At 41.2% G+C, this 22,254-nt stretch overlaps 1 protein-coding gene across 15 annotated transcripts in view; it reads right to left on the bottom strand.

Annotated features, from left to right (window-relative positions):
* Nucleotides 1-22,254, bottom strand: part of TFAP2B (transcription factor AP-2 beta) — a 63,967-nt gene that overhangs the window by 29,468 nt on the left and 12,245 nt on the right. For all 15 annotated transcript variants that reach the window (XR_015740669.1, XR_015740670.1, XM_087919337.1 and 12 more), the window contains 2 exons: nt 19,679-19,739; nt 3,182-3,401 (listed from right to left, as the gene is read on the bottom strand). Coding sequence is in view for 13 of the 15 variants with exons in the window: in XM_087919337.1 (XP_087775463.1) it covers nt 3,182-3,401; nt 19,679-19,739 (281 nt within the window). In the remaining 2 variants the exon portion in view is untranslated. The remainder of the gene's footprint in view (nt 1-3,181; nt 3,402-19,678; nt 19,740-22,254) is intronic.

Raw genomic sequence — 22,254 nt, 5'->3', positions numbered from 1 at the left:
AGTAATAATTTTGAACAGTAATGATGCAAGGCAACAAATGCCACTTCAGAAATGAGGGTTTACAAGTGCCTGAAAAGATGCGATCCTATTGTAGCAGCTGCCTGGCACAGGAAGAGGAAGGAATTCAAAGGCAACATGGCTGTTAGGCCTCCACCAGGAGAGGTGTTTAGGGTGCCATGTGTGTATTGTTTTTCAAATAAGCATCACCCCCTGCCTCTCCATTTCCCTGTTTTTTATGGCAAATGAATGAAATAATCACAAATAGATGTAGGGGACTACTGGAGAAAAGTGGGGTGCATCAGCATTGTATTTTATTTTTGTGCAGAGCTGATTTCCAAGGCAGGGATCCAATGAAATCTAGTGAGGTGGACAGTGGTTGATCCATTTGGAAGGACAAGAGTGAGCACTGGCTTGGCTGACCATGGCCTGTGAGCTACAGACAGGATCTCTACTAGCATCTTCTAGACTAGAGCAGTGGTTCTCTAAGGGTAGTCGGGGGGGCTTTCAGGGGTCCTCAAAGTCAAATATTTTAACATTTCCCAGTTTTAATTTCTAACAGTCAAAATCAATAGGTATAACCCACATAAACCAAAACTCTTTGGGACCCCCAATCATTTTTAAGTATGTAAAGGGATCTTAATGTTTGTGAATCCCAGGTGAACCCCTGTTCCAACCATCATTGGCCCAATGTAGCAGTTATGACGGACTTTATATTGTCTGAGTGATGCCAGAAAAATACTAGAAGTCACTAGTGGGGAAATGATCGTAGCCTTGCAAAATTAGGGAGATATGCTCATTCTCACAGCATGTAGGGTTTTTTTGCAAATGGTCAAAATGGTTGAGTAGCATAGCTCCAGATATACTAGAGAACAGAGATTTGGAAATTTGTGATTGTTTCTGGAAGACCTTACAGTTTTTTTCTGAAATTGGATGTGTTAATTTTAGGACAACCTTTTTCTGACCTTGTGCCTTCAAACGTCACACTGAGAATTCCCAGCCAGCATATAGGAGCAAAGGCTTCTCTTCAATGCTGCTGTTCCTGGAGATAGCTACTATCATGACTAATAGCCACAGTGTTGTGGTTGAGGCGCTGAATTAGGACCAGGGAGATTCAGTTTCACTAAGTGACTTGGGGCCAATCAATCTCTTAGCAGGGTTGTTGTGAAAAAATTTGGAGGAAAGAGAGCTGGTGTATACTACCTGAAGGAAATCCAGTTGGGTAATCTAATTGTATCATTGCTGCCATGGGAGGTAGGGTAGGGAAGTAGATTTTTCTTTTTAGCAGTTCTATTATATGATGGTTTTTTTAAAAAAATAAATAAATATTGTAAGCTGTCAGGAGTCACCTATGTTTCAGTTGGGCAGCAATATATGTTTGTTTAATAAAAAATAAAATTTCCAGGATAAACATTTAAGAAATAAATCTTTTTAAAGTCTTTTCAAGCCACCCGTGCTATGATAGAGAATTCCATACTTCAACTAGGGTAGGCATTATAAAAAGTGCCTCCATTTTATTTCTGCTGCATATTCTATCATTCCACTATAATTGATGATCCCAAGTTCTGGCATTTTGAGAAAGATAAAATAATTCCTCTCTATCAATTTCTTCCTTATCATGTGTAGTTTTATATTTTTGTTATTTCTGCTTTACTCAACTTTTACCTAAGTTGATACTTTACAATAATGCTATTAATAATGCTTTCAGGTCCTTCACTTATTCTGGTTCCTCTTCCCCCCCTATTTTCTCCAACATTACAATATCATTTTTTGCGACTGAAAAAAACTATGCGGTTTTCCAAATGTAGTTGTATTATAGATTATCAATGAACTGATACTGGAAATTTTATTTTCAGAATCCTTCCCAATGATTGCCTAGCATTGGAATTCAGCTATTTCACATTAAACTGATTTTTTTTTAAAATTGTTCACCACAGAAACAAGGCTGTATTCTTGTTCTGATCTTCTATACAAAAATAATCTTCCTCACTCTCGTGTGCATCATTTTACCATTACTTGCAAATGAATAACATTGTATAGTCATTTTTCCAGTTTAAAAATACCTATTCAGATTTTTTTATTAATTCCTTTTTGTTTTAATATCTTCCTCAGTTTTGGGTCTTCTGGGCTTGGTCACATATTTATACGTTGTTTTTGAACAAACTGGGAAGTACCAGTCTTCACTGTTTTACTCTTTTCCATTGTGGAACTGTTCATCCCTATTTTATCCGTTCTTTTTTATTTTTAAGACAAATATTGTGTCTATGTTTACTCAAGGGCTTTTCATGAAAGCCTTGTATTCTATAAGTCCCAATAATAACATTTGCCCAATAATGCTATCCTTAAAGTTAAGGGAGTACAAAAAAAATCAGGAACCTATTCCTTCTTCATCGTTTCCAATCATATTTAAGTTTTTACAGATCTTATAAATTCTTATAGCAATTATGTAAAATAAATGAATATTATAAATTCATACTGCGAAGAGGAACAAAATTTTAAATGATTGCTTAAGACATTTCAAGCATTTGAAACCTCATCTGCTCCTTCATTCTTCACTAGTGCAATATACCAAACTAAATGGTAAATTATAAAATTCATAACCATTAATTGTTTAAAACTAATTCAATTGTAACATTCAGTTAAAACTTCCAGACAGTTTGCAGCATAGCTTTTAACAACATTCAGAAATGCAAACAGGAATAATCCTAAAGTGAGGAAGATTGTAATGAAGCACATCCACCTCCTTCTAAGGCAGATAAACATCCAGTTGACCTAAGAGACTCCATTCACAAGTACTGAGCCACCCTGGGTGAACAGTAGAGGTTGGACATTAGTGAAAAAGCTTTTTTGCCATTTGTTACCTATATCTGCTTAACATCTAGGCAGAATATTCTTGAAGCTGCGAGAAACTTTAAAATATAAACTCCAGGATATTGATCTGAATTATAAACAGACAGAAATAACCAGTTTATTATTTAAAGAAAGTGGCCAGTCTTACAGAATTAATGAACCATATAACATGATTGGCATAATATAATGGGTGCCGGTGGCAATGACCTCCAGACTGTTAAGTATATCTCATATGCATCCACTTATATCTCTTAATTTCAATGGCTTCTTATAGTAATCTTAATGCAGTTTTAATCCCATCAGAAAGTACAGATTGGCCTGCCTCATGACTTACCTTCTAAGGACTCCTCCAAGGAGGGAAGCGTTTAAGCACTCAGGAGGTGAAAGGCGCCGTTGAACTTCTCCAACAGTGACTTTGTACTTGGACGTCGAACTGAGCAAGGAGAGCCTCCCAGGTACTGAACAAAACACTTCACCTGTGTTTACAGACACACCACCAAGGAAGCCATCTTTGTTCATCATCAGAGAAGTAACAGATTTTGGAGGAACTGGAACTAGAAAGAGAGGAACACAGTATGGGCAAGATCAGCTTGTCAAGGCAGCCCACATAACTCATAATTGCATTCATCCTGAAGAGTTTCCTATTGATAAAAAGGATTTCAAACTATTTTTAGAGGAGTGGCTGTCATTCATTTCAGGTTTCATTTATTTATATGTCACCTCTCATGAAAACATCTTCAAGTAGCATTTAACATCAAAATAAATTTATTACATCATTTAAAGAAATAGTTACAATTACAAATATATTAAAAAGCAATTACCGGTTTAGAATTACAGAACAAGCACTTTGTGAATGTAAGTTTACATTTGTGAATGTAAGCATTTTCTTCATGTGTTGAAAGTATACGGGTAGTTCTTATGATCACCACTACTAAATAAGTCACACCTTATTTTGCAACCTTTTTGTTGTAATCATCAAGCAAATCACTTAGCCAGATTCACTTTAATCCAGCTTCCCCTGTTGACTTTGCTTGTTAGAAGCTACCCTGGAAAGGTGACAAAATGGGATCAAGTGACCCCCTTGTAAATCAATGCCAAACACCAGAATTTTACAATGGAGATATTATAATGGTCGTAAGTGCAAGAACTGGTTCTAAGTCATTTTTTCAGTGCTTTCATAACTTTGAACAGTTGTTAAGCAAGTGATCATAAGTCAAGGACTATCTGTAATTAAAAAAAGATAAAACAATGCTGATTCAGCTTTTTAATTCTCCCAGCAGACTAAATAACCTCAGAAAACATACATTTGGAAAAGTAAGCTACCCCAAAGTAATTTTTCTCTTTATGTATGAGGGAGTCAAGCACTTACTCCTATTGAAGACTTTGCTCTCTGCTCAGGAAGAACAGTAGGTAGGTAAAGTAGATGTCATCTTGTTCTACTAATGTAATAGTATATGGAAATGATCTTGGGAGACCAATAAAGAGATACTGCCTAGGGAGCAGCCAGATAAGAGAGAAGATAGCCTACATAGTAGGCAGAACAAGGCTCTCAGCAGGGGCCATCCCTAAATTATCAGGCTATAAAAGTGATTGGGGGAAATTTTTACTTTTAGGCTTACAAGATATTGTTAATGTAATGGAGAATTAGCTTATCTGGTCATGTCTCCCATCTGGTCCATCTGATAAAATTAATTCAGTAGCACTTGACAAGGAAAGAAGAAAGCTTTTTATGATTTTGCCATGGAAAAAAATAGGGGAAATCACAACTCTGATGGGCCCCAGATTTAGAGATTTGTTTTTTTGCATTTTGAATTCTGTGCTAGCATATGTGAAATTAGCAGGTGTGCAGATACAGCCCCATGCCTCACAGTTACATACAAAAACATTAAAAAGATATGCTATGTTGATATCTTAGTGGCTGCTAACCTCTTACATCTTTTTCTTACAGTATAGCAACCTTTTTAGCTTAACAGAGAAAGTAGTGTATACTGGTGGCCCTAACAATCCTTTTTGTTAGTCATATAAGAATATATTCCATATATTAGAATATTGCAGAGAAAAGGTGTTTCTGATAATAAAAACAATGTTCGCACTTTTTCAGCAACATGAATTAAAATGTTAGACCAAACTTATACTTTCCTCAGCACATGGTTAGAACAAAACTTACCCCATCTTTAACTGCTAGTTTTCAGGTCTGAAATGACTTTTTTTTTCTGTGCCAGAATTAATCTTGGTTATGTTATATTTTTAATTATATATTTAAATATATATTTTTTATCAAACATGTACCTATTTACATTGCATCTGGGTAATGTTTTTAGAACATTACAAGTAATAAATAGGAAAAACCATAAACGTTTAATTCATTACAAGTAACCTTTAACTTACAGAGTTTGGACTGCAACTTTGTCTCTAAACAATGCAGGCATTAAGTGAGACATGCCCAATTTCTGCTGCAGTGGTTAAGTAAAGCATATTCATCTTCCCCCATTGACTTGTCGGAAGTCCCCTGGGAAGGTTGGAAATAGCAATCATGTCACAGGACATTGCAACCATTATAAATACATGACGACCCAAATTTTGATCATATGATTTCAGGGACCCTGAAAGGACCGTTTTCCAGCTCCATTGTAATTTCCAACAGTTATTAAATGAATGGTTATAAGTTGAGGGGGTACCTGTATTTTGCTTTAGAAGATAATGTAGAGAACAAATGCAAAAAAAAAGTATGATACTAAAAGTATTAAACTCAAGCTATAATCAGTAGAGTATAGTAGCTGAAGTGTGCTCTTAGACCAGCAGAGCCATTTTGAGTTCACAAATAACCATAATGCACCCTGGGCATCTTCATTCTTTTTCAATCTAGTCCTCCTCAGAAGAGGTTGTCTTTGTAGGGACAAAATTAGGGGGAAACTGATAGTGCCTTGAACTATCAGAGAAAAGGATAATAAGAATAAGAATAAGAATTCTGTCTAAATAGGGATCTCTGCTGATGATATAGACTGTAAAGGTTAATGTGTACTGACAAAAAACACATTTTGTTATAAGCTGTTTATTATTCCACTAACAAGCAAAGAAAAATAACCCAAAGAGCTTCTAATTTAAATTTGAGTGAGAATAATCCAGCTAGATCATTTTTCATTGAATACTGACTTAATATGCCTTAAAATATTTTTTTCTTTTTCTTTTAATTTAATGAGCCAAAAAACCCAATATATCTCCTTTGAAAACATTCTTTCTTATGTATATATTTAATTGGGAAGGGGAACAAAGAGAATAAATTTAATTATACAAAATGAATAAAAATTGTTTGTGGCATATGTGAAATTGTAAAATATACTGTTCATACTCCTTAAGATCATCTGGTTTTGTCAATATGTTTCTTGCAGGAACAATGGATGCTAAGACAATTACATTAAAACAAATTTATTTCTTCAAAGATGATTTAGATATAAAGTTTTCTGTAGTCCTCTCTTTCCCCTTCAAAAAAGAACCCCACCAAAAACAAATATAAGCAATTTATTTCTGACGAGTTTTATTTACAATTGAATCTTAAAAAAAAACCCTGTCACATTTGGGAGGCATGTATAGTTTAACAGCAAGTATGCTGATCAACCAACAAATCACTTTAATTTACATAAAGCCTCCCTGAATATCTTCACTCTCCTTATTTCTTTTTCTTCCAGTCAGTGATACAAAGTATTCAAGTTCCTGGTATATTTGTGTACCTTTATTAGAGTCCCAGTCTATACAGAGCAAAGAAACAAGCCCTTACAACAGGATTTCCAAATCTCCTCCAACATCTTCATAGTATAGTATAGCATGGGCCTTGTTGTAAGAAGGAAGTCCCACTTATTTAACTGGGACTACTGATTCTTCAAAAATGTGTTTGATAAACAAAATAATGAAAGTCCTGTAAGATAAGTAGTCAAATATCTGCATACAAAAATCATCACCTCCTGGGTACTCCTGCCAGAAGACAAAGTAGCTTAAAAACTATCAGGTGCAAGTGGTGTGGAATAGCAGTACTAGAACATCTAAGCAGAAAACAAACTTTCCACTATGTTTTATACAAATTCTGTGTTATTACCATGACAGAAGCCCTGTGACAATTGCAGAAACCCCAGCTCTGAGATAAATGTCCTAGATCTGACCAAATGGGCCTTCTTCATAGAAAGTTGGCTATGTTTCTGATGTTGGTTCTCTCATTGCTGTTGATTGTGATCTCATACTTCAGCATATGAATTTTGAGTCTTCTAGGGTGAAACTTTGAAACTTCAGCCAATCCATTCTCCATTCTAAACTATTTTGAGGCCAACCTCTCTGATCTCCATCAAGCATTCACTTTCAAATCAGTATCTAGGATGAAGGCACCAATATCTAGACAGTTAAGCATTGTCAAGTTTCAGTAACAAATGGCAGGCATTAGGGAGCTCTCAGAATGCTTCTTGCAATCCTTCCTCCAGTCTCTGCTCCTGTCAACCCAGGCTATTTTTGTCCACCATCCTCAATACCATATTCTTCTATAGACCAGGTAACAGGCATAGAAAGAAGCGTGAAATGAATAGGAGTTTCCTCAATGCCCCTGCTAAGTTCAGTCCTTTCTTTGCATCTGTTACCTGCCAGTCAGGCTATTTCAGGACACGGGTGCAGCACTAAACCTATGTTCAGAAATAGCCCAACTGCCAGATAACTCGTTGGTAAGGAAGGAGAAGCAAGAAGAAGGATCACTGAAAGCACAATCCATAGCATGAAAACTCGGTCCTCAACTAATGTTGGAAAGCAAAGGTGGTAGTGGCAATGAGTGACCAAAGACTCCAGTTCTGATCTTGTGCCCAGCTGTGTCCAGATAGAGCCAAGGAATGGCTTAAAAGATTTCTGAAATTAGGCAACAGATTGCTGCATATAGTTGAAATGAAATGGGTAAAATGGTATCCACATATCAAGGACAGAAATAACCACAGTGTGTTATAGAAAGAGGGATAGGAATCAAGATCGGACCAGGGAGAATTAATTAACAGGTCATGGTAATAGGTAGAGTATAGCACTCTTCCATGAGTCTTTGGAGAAATTTAAAAATAATAATAATAAATAGCATGGTTTTATGTAACTTTTTTGGCAGAGGCAGCAGAAAACTTGTACCTGGGCTGGCAGAAATGGCAACATGCAGTTGGCAGAAATTAGCTCTCTTTCACAACTTAAACTGACCACTGAACATCATGGAACTAGTACCCTTTCTGAACACTATTGGTAGCCTGTGCCTGACCTGCAAACGTGGTTGCTGAAATATGGCTTTTGCTGTGGTTTTAATCCCTGGTCAGCATATTCTGAATTGTAGCAGCCATGGCCAAAGTTCTTGATTTGATTAAATATTCAGAACACTACTAGGCTGGATGGAACATTTTTCTAAAAAAAAAAAAAAAAAAAATCCGAAGAACAAGATGGCAAACTATTTCTGGATTGATGTCAAGAAAACCCGTATTGTTGTAGGTAGCTGAAGTTGAGTTCAGTCTGAGGTCATCTTTACCTTCATTCTCATACTAGCTAGGTGAGCTTAATAGCAAAGGATTTTCCCATCGCAAAATTATTTAATCATTGTTAAAATAGGCACTGGAGTCATTATGAAATCATAATAGGCATTGATCATTGAAATCATTATGAAACCACTCTTTCTGGATTTGCTAATTGCCCTTGCCACTGACAATTGTGAGAGAGGACACTCAAAGAGGCTGCCTATTTATTTCTAATGAGAGAGTCCCATTGCCTTCAACAAGGTTTACACGGGAAACAGGAGAAATTCTTAGCTACTAACACATTGCTATTGCTATTTACAATGAAATTACACTTCTGCAGCCTGATTCTGTCCAGACTGACTCCTAATTGTGCTATGTGGATCTTCCTATCAAAGTACAACTTATCTGCAGCCATGTAAAAGGAAACAGTCTAGTTAAATCAATAAGACCTACATCCATCCCATCCTGCCGGCCAAAATTAACATATAGCAAGGCTAACAGCTATCCAGTCCATATTCTCTTTCCCCCCAGACAGAGGTCTCTAGCCAGATGCCTGTTATGTAGGGCAGCAGACAAAAATGTTAACTTCTGTTGGTTTTTATATCAGTCTTCTCCAATGTGGCACTCTACATTTAAGCTCAAATCCTCATGCAATTTTGGGAGTTACAGTATATGATGCTCCAACAAATCTGGTGTGAGCTCCAGGTGTTGGAGTTCCAAGCTTTTTCAAAACAAATAACTGGCTTACATTTTTAAAATGTGGGTAATGTAAGCTAGGATAGGTGTCCTTAGTCCCGTCCCCCGCAAACCATTCTACTGAAGGACTGCAAGCTCCTAGCTGAATCAGGAGTCATCTGAATCAGAGGTTATGATCCTAACCAGTTAATGGCTTTGGGCTGAGAGGACAAGGGGAAATTTCAGTACTGCAGACACTGCTTTTTGGCTTTGAATATTTACAGGCTGCATTTAATTTTTATTTTTTTTTGTCAAATATATATCTTTACTGAATAGTTTCCACAGAGACAGATGAGATTGTGCCTGCCTGCTTCCTGCTTTGTGCACCTTGGGAGAAAGAAAACCCCAAAACCGTCAATTCTTTTGTAAACAGCTTGATGACTTGTGCAAATATACCAAAGAGTACCTCCAAGTCTCTGCCTCATATCTGCTACTTCATAGCACCAGGGATACATGCTCTAATCTGTATTCCATCTTTTGTACGTTACTTAACGCTTCTTAAAAGAACAAAAAAAAAATAGCAAGTTTCCCATGGAAGAAACAAGGGTGGGATCAAATTCTATAGATCTGTATAATACATGCAATACAAGATACATGCATTAGGTGTATAGATCAGAGCAAAGGGTGTGTATAATAGGATAAAGCTATAAAACAAGGCTCATTTGGTAATTTATGCTTCATTTTAATTTACATGTCTCTCTTGCTTTTTTTTTTAAGATCAAAGGACATTTATTTTGTTACTTATTTCAGCAAAGATTCCAGACGTCTAGATTTAGCTGAAGCTACAGATCCAATTTAAAATCCTAGAATTATGCTCCAGAACATGGGAAATAATGACAATTGTTCCAGAGGCTGAATAAGTTATGCTCCTGTCCTAAAACTGTAAGGTCACGCACAAACGCATCCATATACACGAGATTAAAATCCCAAATAAATACGATTTATTAAGATTTGTTCTTTGCATTCTACCAAAGAGGCAACAGCACTCAGAAGCGTTCAGTTTCAAAACTAGAATTTCTCAGTGCTGTCTCCAACAATTCTTGAAACGGCACAGCAGCCCCCCGCGCCCCGCCCCAAAAGAAAAAAAAGTAGTCGATGATCTCTTATCTCCCCAATGAATGTGTGATGTGATTGCCAGGAATCTCACAACCCCTTGTGTACGGGGTCGCATTCAAAAACACCAACTCTATCCACCATCCAGACTGCTCTCGCCCCATTTTGCAAGGCATTGATGCTCCTCTGGCTGCACGGGATCCATAGGTCCATCCTGTTTAGGCAAAGCCTACGACTTGTATCCCCACTAATCCCGGAATAAACTCAAGGCTAGGGCTTGTTCCGCAACGCTTTTATGCGTGGAAGAGATCGTGACGAATATTTACACCCCGATCATTGGGCCCTTGTACAGGGTGCAACGGCAGCTCCCTCGCCCCCCCCCCCCAAATCCTGAAAATAATTCGTGCTGGAGGGGAGGGCGGCTCGATCCCCATAACTTCCTTTGTACCGCTCATCAATCCTCGCCGCTTTCATGCCAAGATTCAAACTTCCCTTCACTTTGGAAATGCTTGCTTTGCTTCTCCTCCTCCTCCTCTCCGTTCCTCTTTTTTAAATGGCAAATTTGTGATAGGCTACTTTTAATTTCTTCAGTCGTTAGGGACAGCCCCCGTTCTTGTTCCCGGCCGTCCCCCTCTGCCCTCCCACCCCCCGCCATATTTCTCTTGAGCTTCTCCATAAAAGTGAGAAAGTTAAGTTTAACCACAGTCGCCGCTTGGTTCGTTAGTAATTACGAACAGTGTTGTTCCCGAAAAGGAGAGCTGGTCGTCGAGCGAGGCTGGCTTTACAACGACAACAGCGGGATTATAGCAAGGAAATGGAGCATAGAGCAACCCAGCGTGACGCTTTTCGCTCCTTGACATGTTTACCATTTTCCGCGCATATATTACAGCTAGGTTGGAAGGCGGCGGCGAAGGCGAAAAGGCAAACGGATCTCTCTTGGTGGGGCTTCCCCCAATGGCAGAGCAGAAACCCAGGAAGCAGTTTGCGCCTCAGAGGATCGCAGTGTATCTCTGGCTCCGCGTATCGCGGGGGAGGGGGATAGAGGAAGGGGGTGTTGGCTTGCGCTTTGACTCGTACATTAAACGTTTAATCTATCCAAGTGAATACCTTCACGTGTGCAGTAGTGAAATAGTTTCCTATCCTGGTTCCCCCTCCCCCAAGAATGGGATCCGACAGAGATTGTATTTATAGGGATGGCGCTGGGGCATGTAGATTCATTATTTTCCCGCTCCCGAGGAAATACAATATTTTGAAATGCTGGTTGAAGCAACGTTTCCGCAGAATCTCATCTGCCATCATCAGGCTTCTGTATTGTGTTCGTCTGTGAGTCCGGCTTTCACAGCCATGAAACACTATACAGAAGCCTGATGATGGCAGATGAGATTCTGCCGAAACGTTGCTACAACTTTAAAAGCACAATTATAATGACGTGGGAAAATATCCGAACAAAGCTGAATACCATACATGTAAGTACTCGCAAAAACTTAAGAAAACACACACACACACACACACACACATATATATAATTTTAAACTTCTATTGTAAGCCGCCCAGAGTAACGGTCTCTGTGAGGTGGGCTGCATATAAATTTAATAAATAAACAATAGGCAGTGAAATAGACGGGGGGCGTAGTCTTGCCTATGTATGAGTCAGATTTGATGGTTTCATATGAGGGAGGGGTGCTGCTTCAAGGAGCGTTTCAAAATATATGTCCTCGGGAGCGGGAAAATAATGAATCTACATGCCCTAGCTACATATATATAAAAAGATTAAAAGGTAAGAACCAAGATTTGATTAGTCTTACCCTTTCAGGCCACTTACTCCTCAGTAGCTTGGAGTGCCTTCTTAGCATCCCCAGCTATGTTAGTCTGTCCTCTCAGCACACAGACAATTTGGGGAAGATGCTTTAAGTTTTCAGCACATCTCTACTACCATTTAAAAAAAAAAAAAGCTGCTTCCACTCCCCCTCCTGCCACAAACACTGCAAGGAACTAGAATTGATCTATAATTCTAGATTATAAAGAGTTCAGTTTGGTTAGTAAGCCTGTGGAAGAGGTTGGGAAGTAATGGGCAGAAATGTGCATGGTTTATTAGAGCTTGATGCCTTCTTGGGCTTGCAAACTCCAGATTTACTTGAGTTTGTCTTTGTCACAAAAGGGGGCCTTTTTCGCACTTCGCCCATCCCTTGGCACTTCTGACTAGCTGGAAGAAACTCAGCTCAGCCACTTTCGGTAAGCAACCAAACCAGGGGGAAAGGACACAGGGGTACACGGCCTGTTACTTGCGTGAAAAACCACAGCTGCAATCCTATACCAGCTCCTTTCAGAGTAAATGCCATTAAAGGGACTGCGATTTATTTATTTTTTTTTGAGGAGATAAGTATCTCAAAATGGCATGTTAGAACTGTGTCTGCTCCTTTTCACACGGAGTGGATGGAAGATAAAATGTTCTAGTTTCCGGGTTCACCTGCAGTGAACCCGAAAAGGCAGACTTAACTTCATTTCTGTCTCAACAGTTTTAGGTTTAAACCAGAGGCCTCCAAACTTGGCAACTTTAAGACTTGTGGACTTCAACTCCCGGAATTCTCCAGCCAGCTATGAGAGTTGAAGTTCCCAAGTCTTAAAAGTTGCCAAATTTGGGGCCCCCTGGTTTAAACAGTTCCCATCCCGATGGTTAGATGAAGCCGATGGTTAGATGAAGCCGATGGTTAGATGAAGCCGATTATATCTGGGCTACAGAATACCTGAACTCTACATGAAACTAAAGAAAACGCGAACTCTAGGCTGCCCACTAGCGATCATTCAGATTTTGACAACACAGATTAATGTAGCTCTAGAGTTAAGTATTCCTTATTGACCTGGAAGGTGGCAACCTTCGTATTGTCCGCAGGCAGCATTTACGCCCTCGGGCTGTTAATGCCACCCTAGGAGTAAGCTTCTCATTTGCTTATGCGGAGGTCATCACCGAGTCCCATATTTCAACGCTAGTTTCAGGAGCTTTCTTTAAAACCCTGGGGGAAGTGAATAAATAGCAAGTCTTAAGACACTCAGTTTCCCGGGGTGTGTTGATTTACCCGCGGCCTCCGGATGAGGAGCTGGGATGCCTTTAAAGCTTCGCTGCCTCCCCCTGTCAGTCATCCACATAACATTATTTCCCCCTAAAGCCAGTTCCAGCGGTAACTCCACTTGGCCGGGAATAATTGCACCCTTGCCGCATCCAGAACGATTAAACCATCCAGCCTATTGTTATTGCTTAGGAGAGTAACGGCGATATGCCACTACCTTCAAAAGCCCTGCACTGTCTGAAGGAACCCACCTAGGCCAGGGCAAATATCCAAGGTCACCCTCCATCCTTCCACGAGAGACCCTTCCCTCGCTCATAGATCAGATAGGGGCATCCCCAAAGCGAACCACTCCAAATGAGAGTAATTGTGACTGCAGAAAAAACAATTACTACCAACCTGTCTTCAGTCGAGGCCCTCTATACTGCACGAGTCAAAAAGAGGGCTGTGAAAGAGTCAAAAAGAGGGCTGTGAAAATATTTACAGACTCCTCACATCCCGGACATAAACTGTTTCAACTCCTTCCCTCAAAACGAGGCTATAAAGCACTACACACCAAAACAACTAGACACAAGAACAGTTTCCCCCCCCCCCCAACGCCATCACTCAGCTAAACAAATAATTCCCTCAACACTGTTCAACTCTTTATAAAGTGTACACTACTATTTCTGTTAATCTTCTCATCACTCCTTATCACCCATCCCCTCCCACTTGTGACTATATGATTGTATCTTTACAATTTATATGGACTGTTTCCTAGTATGATTAGGTTGCTTATTGTACACTATGACTATTAATAAGTGTTGTACCTTATGATTCTTGACTCTTGATGAATGTATCTTTTCCTTTATGTATACTGAGAGCATTTCCACAAAGACAAATTCCTTGTGTGCGCAATCACACTTGCCCAATAAAGAATTCTATTCTATTCTATTCTATTCTATTCTATTCTATTCTATTCTATTCTATTCTATTCTATTCTATTCTATTCTATTCTATTCTATTCCACAATGTAAGAGCGTATGGAGGTTGCAGCCTAAATATCTCACCCCAATCCAAGGCTGGAAGGGCTGCCCCACACCTAACTTATTCCGTGAAGGGGGTCCCAGTCTATAGTTCCATACAATCAATGTAGAATCTGAGCTGGAGAAGGGGAATGGGGAGGTGGATAAATTATCCCAGGATAGAAGCAGCACATGACCTGGCAGAGATAATTGCAAGAAAAAAAGCTTGAGTGGAGAACCAATTCTCCCGCTTAAGTCAGATTAGTTCTCCCTTAAACACATACAATTAGTTTAAGGGAATTAGTTACTTATTAAGGGTGCAGGGCTGGAAAACATGCTTACTCAGAAGTAAGCTCCATTGGAAACTATGTGAAGCCAATTCAGGTAAAGGCTGGCAGGAGTCGCTTTCTTTTTTCACACTCTGAATAGGTGAAGCTACTAATACCTCTTTTCTCTCTCGGCAAACTTCGTTCCACAAGCCAAGCAAACATATATATCTGCGATCGGGGTCTGATACCACACCAAGCCGGGGCTTAACTTACCCACCCACTGAAGTAAGGTTAAGTGACTTCACACAATACCTAAACCACCAGCTATGGGTTTTTTTTTTTTTACAGGCCACCAAGACGGGATTTGCATAAACTATTAAACCCAAAGGAAACACCCTTCAGGCAGGGGGAAGTCGCCCTAGAACTACCCGCCCCCACGCCGTGGCGGTCAGCTTTGGCTCAGAGGTTGGGGTGCCTCTCTTTCTGGGCGCAGCCTTTAGCCCCCGCTCGCCGAGCCTCCCGCCTTAATACGGTAGCAACGAGAGTTCCGAATGATTCTTTAATGTCTCGTTGGATTTCTCGCCTGCTAATGTAGCGCGTCCCTCTCATTATTACTTTATTGATTGCTCATTGACCAGCCCCCTCCAAATCGTATTAACCCTCCCCCTCGCCACTTTAGATTAAGAGAAGGGTGGGTGTCTTCCTCCCCCAAGACAGAGCCATTCGCTCTTCTGCTCCAGCCCGGTGGCCAGGGATCAGCTCAGGTGCTGGGGAGTGGGGGGGGGGGCGGCTTTCCTGGCAGGGCTGCCCCGAGCCGAGGAGGCAAACTCGCCGCCTGGTGCCTTAATAGCTCAAAGGGGGCTAATGCAGAAAATGAGCCTTTAAACGAGCTCTGGAGATCTCCAAATGAAAGCGCCGTTTATCACGCTGGCTACCTCCCCTCCATTCGTTTGCTCTCCCTACTGGGAACAACTCATTTCCCCTTAACTAAATTACTTCAGAAATGTCAAGGAAGCCCGGATCGCAAACATCACCAGACCGGGAGGGGTCATGGAGGGAGGGGGTGAAGAGAGGGCTGCGCAGCCGCGTCATATTGCATCTCAACCCGGTAGCGATGCAGAAAATAAGAGTCAATGAACCCACCTTTTTTTTGAGAGAGAGAGAGAGAGAGAGAGAGAGAGGGGAGAGGGAGAGGGAGAGAGAGAGAACTCCGCAAGACCAAGTCTTAAAACACAGAAAAATCTGTCATTTAGCATGGATTTATTAGGAAAGAGGCCCTGTATTTTTAAGTATCTGCTGTAAATTATGACTAGGGCGAGGAAGGAATAAAGTTCTAGATAGCTGGATTTTGGATGCCATGGGAAAAGGCATTTTTTATTTTCCAGTAGAATGCAGTAAATTAGCATTTCGATCCGAATCTCCTGTTCTTTCGTGTGTAAGTGCCCCGCCGTACTTAGTGGCTGGGTTCACGCAATACGATACCAAAACGCATTGGCTTAACTAAAACCCAACGAAGTAAACGTTTTGGAACCAAATTACCACGCTGTTCATTGTGGCTCAGCAAATTGTGCAAACCAGGCAAAATAATTATTATTGCTGGCGATGGTAGGAGATCTTAAGATTGTGACTGGGGGAGACTCTCGGCCATGATTTGGGTCAATCCCATTTTCTCGGCTATCTTACCTCGCAGGGCTGTTGTCTGAAGCGAAACAGATCTTGTCCTGGGCTCAGATATAAGAGCATGCTAAAGACAATACTAAACACCACCACTGAGGTTTGTTAACCATGATTAATAGGACTCTTTGTGCCAAGGCAGCCACGAGTGAGCTGTCCCTCTTGAAATGGAGTTTGTGCTTGAGAGGTTTTTGGTGTGTGGTGGCTGGTAGAATGTAAGGTATATTGAACTACTGTTGCTCAGTCCGATTACAGGACAGGTTGCTATCTTAAGCTTTTACTTGAATCTTAACCCGGTTAGCTGTATATCTCTAATTTGGGAGACAAGAAGGGATGAAAGTGGATAAACGGAAGAGGACGAAAGGAAATGGGGGGGGGACTGTTAAGATGTAGAAAAGGTGATGTGGGAGAGAAAGGAGGGGCACACATTGAGGCCAAAGAAGCATTTTTTTAAAAAGGCAGATACGGCCATTTCTTAGAGGCCCCAGCGCTCATAAAAACAAGGCTCAGTCTAAAGGATGGGTTATTTGTATTAATACTTTATCTCTTTAGTGTATCTTGGTCAAGGGTGTTTTTGTGCTAGGAAAATAGGGAGAGGTCTGAGTAACAGAGGATCCAACCCCCATTCTCCATGGATTCAGCGGATGAGAGAGAGACAAGAAGCCATCGGAGGCATCTTATCCGTAGGGATGCTCCCCTTCGTGGTTAGCAAATGCCCAACAACGAAACCACCGTAAATTAGCCAAGGTACTTTAGCCAAATATATTGTGCAAAGCTGAACATAGTTAATTAGACAAATTAACGGTTCAGTTGACCAAGTTGAAGTCCCCCGACCTGATATTTAGTGGACAATAGAGCCTGGTAGGTGGTATCTAGGGTGAGGGAAGTTCTCAAGCTAGAGAAGGAGTTACCTTCCCAGGAGCTATTCTAAAGAATAGTTAATACATTTCAAGACGAGGATAATAAACTTACTCACCTGGAAATTAACCCCGGGGGGCTTTCAGTGAAACAGATGTCCGAGAAACACTCTATTCCTAGACTATTTATTCCAAAATAAGCTCCACGAAGGCCATTTCTTCACTCGTGATTTATAGCATTATCCACCCATCGCGGGGCCGACATAATAATGAAGGCAGGCTTCTGTGGCCACACCGATAGTTAGGGCGATGCTATAAATCAGTTCTAAGAAAATGCCTCAAGGCCCATTTTCCAATCCTAAACACCCTTAGCGTTTCATGGGTGAAGACACTTCGGATTGCGTATCTAAGATTGAATTGTTGAGCAGATGAGCAAAAATCAGTTTCAAGCCGATTTCTTTTTTTTATGTCAAGTTTTTATTTTATTTTATATTAGTTTCAAGCTAATTTCTTCGTGCCCAACTCTCGTTTACTTAAGGATCTGAAAAGAATGGAGCTACGGTACTTCTGTCCAGCGTTCCTGAATTAGTGCATTTATTTTTCAAATTCTGCCTCGTTCCAGAACAACGCCCCTTATTAAGCAGGCGTTTCTATGAACTCTCCTGGAAGGTTGATTTCCAAATTGACTGGCGAGAAAACTAGATCCCAAGTTAAGCCTGAGGAGATCGATGGGATCTTACGACAGGTGCCCCCCCCCCAAGCAGAGCGCAGATTTTGGCCCCAGACTAAACCCAGCCGGATCCCAAACCTCTGGAGCAGGGGGTCCCCAAACTTGGCAACTTTTGGACTTGTGAACTTCAACTGCCAGCATAGCTGGCTGGAGAATTCTGGGAGTTGAAGTCCACAAGTCTTAAAAGTTGCCAAGTTTGGGGACCTCTGCAGTCTGGGGGCATCCAGGTCAGCTTGCGGAGCATGCAAACGCCCCACGCGTGAGACAAGGCAAGTTTCTAATTCCACCCGAGGGCCGAAAGAACGGGGGTGGTGGGGAAACACTCGAACTGGCCCAAACCCCGAGAGCTGCTTGATTTGTTCTCCAACAGGCATTCTAGGTGAAGAAAAATCCCAATAGTTTGGATCCGGTTGTTCCTATTGGTGGGGTGAGCACAGAGATAACCAGGAATGAGCTTTCACGCTTCTCGGGGAGACCAGCTGAATTGCAGCGCTGCCTTTCTGCTGCTAATTAAAAGCTCGCTCCTTCCCTCCTCCAGCAGCTTTGCGCAGGGAGGGGGTGGGGGCGTGTCTCCCTCCGAGCCTGTCAAAAGAAATTCAAAACGGGGAGGAGGGGGCACGAAGCAGCTGCAATACGCCCAAAATGAGTTATTGTAATTACATTTAATTAGTTTAATTAGTTAATTATTTTGCTTACAGCTGTACAAGAGATTGCAAACATTTGTTAAGATCGCGTTCCCTCTACTAGAGTGGGGCGAAGCCGCACACTTACACTAAATCACGTATGTCTGTGTAGACAAATGGAGGGGGGAATCCCACTCTCCTCGCCTTTTCCTCCTGAGGGGCTCGGTCCCCTCAATTCTGGCCCACAAGTCCTGGGCGGCTAAAAAAACAAATAAAAATCCAACATCCCACCAAGGAAGACCAATGCCTCCCTCCATCCCCCGCCTGCTTACACAGAAGAGACTGTACCCTTACAAGCAGTGATCGGATTCAAATAATTTAACGACCTCTGCCCTACTGATTTCTTCCAACAACCAGTTCACCAAACTGCTCAGATAGTGAACAACCGGTTCTCCCAAACTGGTGCGAATTGGCTAAATCCCACCACTGCTTACAACCCTAACTGTACCCCTAAGTGCAGCCTTCTGCTGTGGGAGGGTGGATCAGATCTTTTCTACCTATGGTAGATATAGGTACTTAAGCACAAGAGGGAGGTGGGAAATCCCCATCCTTTCAAATGAAAGGTTTTTCCATGAGTGCTAAGAGTACACTCTCTCTCTCTCTCTCCCTCTCTCTCTCTCTCTCTCTCTCCCTCCCTCCCTCTCCCTCCCTCCCTCCCCCTCTCTCTCTTCCCCTCCCAGGAGCTAACAACAGGGCAGATTTTCATCCCTCCTGGAAATCATACCTCCTACGTGCAAGCAGATTCTGCTCCTATCCATACAGCCTTGGAATATTCAAGCTGCCCCTATTCTAATGCTTGGAAAGAAGCTCCAGCAAAACCGAAAGCACCCTGGTCAAGAATTCGGTCTCCTGCAGGTGACGCTGAGCTAATTCCCACCAGGACTATGAGGAAAGAGGGAAAGGTATTTCCTAGAAAGAGAGAAAAAGGCTCCAAAACAAGCAGTGGGGGGGAAAAGATTTCTTCCAGCCAATTGGCTGCTTCGTTCAATATCTCTATTTCCTGCTCCCGATTACAGTGCTTCAGAATGGTACAATAGGATGCGTATATTGAATCAAATCAGGACACAAGGGCTTTCCTCGAATAGCTTTCTCTGTATACAAAGCACACAATCCCATCCACAACGCTACCTGGAAGAAAACCCCCCCTCCTCCCCCCCATGAAGCTTACTTCCAAGTAAGCCTGAAATCGCCTCTGTAAAGTGCCCACAAACACTCAACAAAACTGTGCAACAATTGGAAAAGTTACCCATACCTTTTTTGATGACCGACTGGTCCAGCAAGTTCATGCCGCTGTTATTAGCATCTTCTACTGCCTAAGGACAGAGGGGGAGAAAGAAGGGGGGGAAAAAAATCACTGTTCAAATTTCCCAGCCCTTAGCAAAAGAACAAAGAGGAGCATAGAGCTGGACGAAGTCCCACACCGCCTCAAATTCATTAATGAACCCCCATGATTTCCAGGAAGAACAATTAATATACTTTTTCCCCATGTTAAAAAGGTATGAAAACGAAGCTTCCTTTTCTTGGGGGGATCTAAGAAAATGTAAGGCGCGATCCTTCTGTTTCCAATGATTTAAGAGGCCAAGTAACCCATTCAAGGTGCTCAGCCTTTATTCCCTGGAGCCTTACAATGTTAGCTTTGGTATTTGTGCAGCCCACTAGCACCTGCAACTAGATGCTTGACAGGTGATAAGAAATTAGCAGTTGGGTGCAAGTTTGCTGGGCAAGAAAACTCTTGAATTTATCGCTGAATTTATCTTCTTCTGACTTATCTTTTCTTGGTGTTGCCCTGTGCTCAGCAGGACTTGTCCCAAGAAAACAGGTACAGAGTTTTGCTCTGGGAGAATATAAATGGGGGAGTGGGGACTCTTTGCATTCCTCCTTATAGGAATCAGTGGTTTGCTATAGATTTATTGAGCAACTTATGCAGCTGAGTCTCTGATGGATGTTGGAAATTGACTTCGATCTTGAAATCAACCAAGTTAGTGCAAACTTACTTAAAAGTTACTCAAGTCTCTCCAGTTCACCAACTTCAAGGATTACTATCTGGGGGAGAGGTGTCACCCCAAACACAGTTCAGTATTTAACATGTTCAAGCGTTGAAGTTCTTTTTTTTTTTTCATTTAAAGCAGATAACTGATCAAATAAAATGTTATTTCAAGAGTTATTTCAGCATTTTGAGTTTATTACCATTTTGAGTTTATTGAGTTTATTATATATAATATATAATGACACTGAACCACAAATACTGGGAATAAAGAGGTGACTTCAGTTTTCATTTATTTCTGTACAGTTGGACTCCTGTCCTTCTGGAGTCTTGAGAGGGAGCAAAGAATAGATGGGATGGGTAACTGATCGGCATAATGATCATTCTCCCCATAAGGGCAACTTTTACTTTTGGCACTGGAGGCTTCTTACTACCTTATGATTGCTACCTGTGGACAAGGAAGCAAGAGGCCCTCAGCTTTTACAGAGAACTGCCATGTATACAAAAAAAAAGAAAAAAAAAGAATTAGAGCTCCAATGAGGCTTAATTTTAATATTGGTTTGGGTAGCTTGATCTTGTTACTTACCGAAGGTTAAAAACAAACAAACACGTGTCTCTAGTATGCTAGAATGCAAATCAAAGAATGGTAAACTCTGATTAATCACTAGCCAGTAGGGATGATGGACGTTGGGGGCGGGAGAGCCGTGTTAGTGTAAGGTGGCAAAAAAACAACAACAGGAGTCTGACAGCATCTTTCCTGACTAATGCATTTCATTAGAGGGCATTAGCTTTCATGACATGCAGCTCAGGTAAAGCTCAGGCCTTTTGGTGAAATGCTTCCAAACACTTCAGAGGAGCGTCAGGTCGGGGTGCTGTCCTTTCTAGGTTGGCAAATGCAGCATTGCACCATACCGTACTGTCTTGGGAACCAGTCCTACGGGATGAAGGGGCTTCGGCTGCTAAACAAGGGGGTTTTGCTGTTAATATTCTCCTGAATGACAATTGCAGCTCCTTATGTGCAGCAACTCACAGTGGATAGAAGCAGGGGATTGAAAGGAGTAGGGGATTCCCACCCGCCCTGCAATCAGTTTAAGCCCCTCCCATGTGTATCAGAAACTTTTCCTGCTACAATTGTAGGAACACCTTCAGTCTGAATTCTGCCTCAGTTTATCAAGAGAGTCTTAATTTCAGAAGTAGGTTCCCTGTTTGCTCTGCCATTAAATAGACAAATTAGCTATCGCGGTTCAGTGATAAAGAACAAATAGAAAGTAAAAACTAGAACATATAATCCCCTCACTTTCTTATACATGGCAAGAACCTGATCTGGTCACACCCTTTCTCTTCTACTTTCTCAGCCCAAGTTAAATATTAAGTTCCCTTAAGTTTACATCAATTTAGGTTGTTGTTTTATAAAAGTTATAGGCTGTCTCGCACTGCCCATTATCTCAAAAATGGTTAATATATTTTAGATCAAGGCACTGTGTGAAGCCGACCATGGTAATTAATGCAGTGCATCCTAGAAATTCCGAAGATAGTGTTGAGTAAACCATTGTTCAATTAACCTTAAATGTCTTGAGTAACCAACAGCCCTAGTTCAGAAGAGGACAGCAGAAACCCAAGGAATTAACTTTGTTCCTCCAAAGGCCTTAGGCTCATTCAGTTGCCCCAGAGCTTCAGAGAACACAAGAAACCTCTCAGCAGGACTCCCAATAATAATTATGCATGGTAGTCAAGGAACAAGATTCAACATAAAACTGGCAACTGATCATATCTATGAAAATCAACCCATCCCAGAGTTTTGGGGCTGAGCCAGTAAGAGGCCAAGTATGGTTCTAGGCACCTTG

Source organism: Pseudonaja textilis, chromosome 1 (assembly GCF_049901715.1).
Source record: "Pseudonaja textilis isolate UNSWEBS1 chromosome 1, rPseTex1.2, whole genome shotgun sequence".
NCBI classification, from domain to species: Eukaryota; Metazoa; Chordata; class Lepidosauria; order Squamata; family Elapidae; genus Pseudonaja; species Pseudonaja textilis.
Note: the sequence above shows the minus strand (reverse complement) of the source record. Positions and strands in the feature narration are given on the sequence as shown.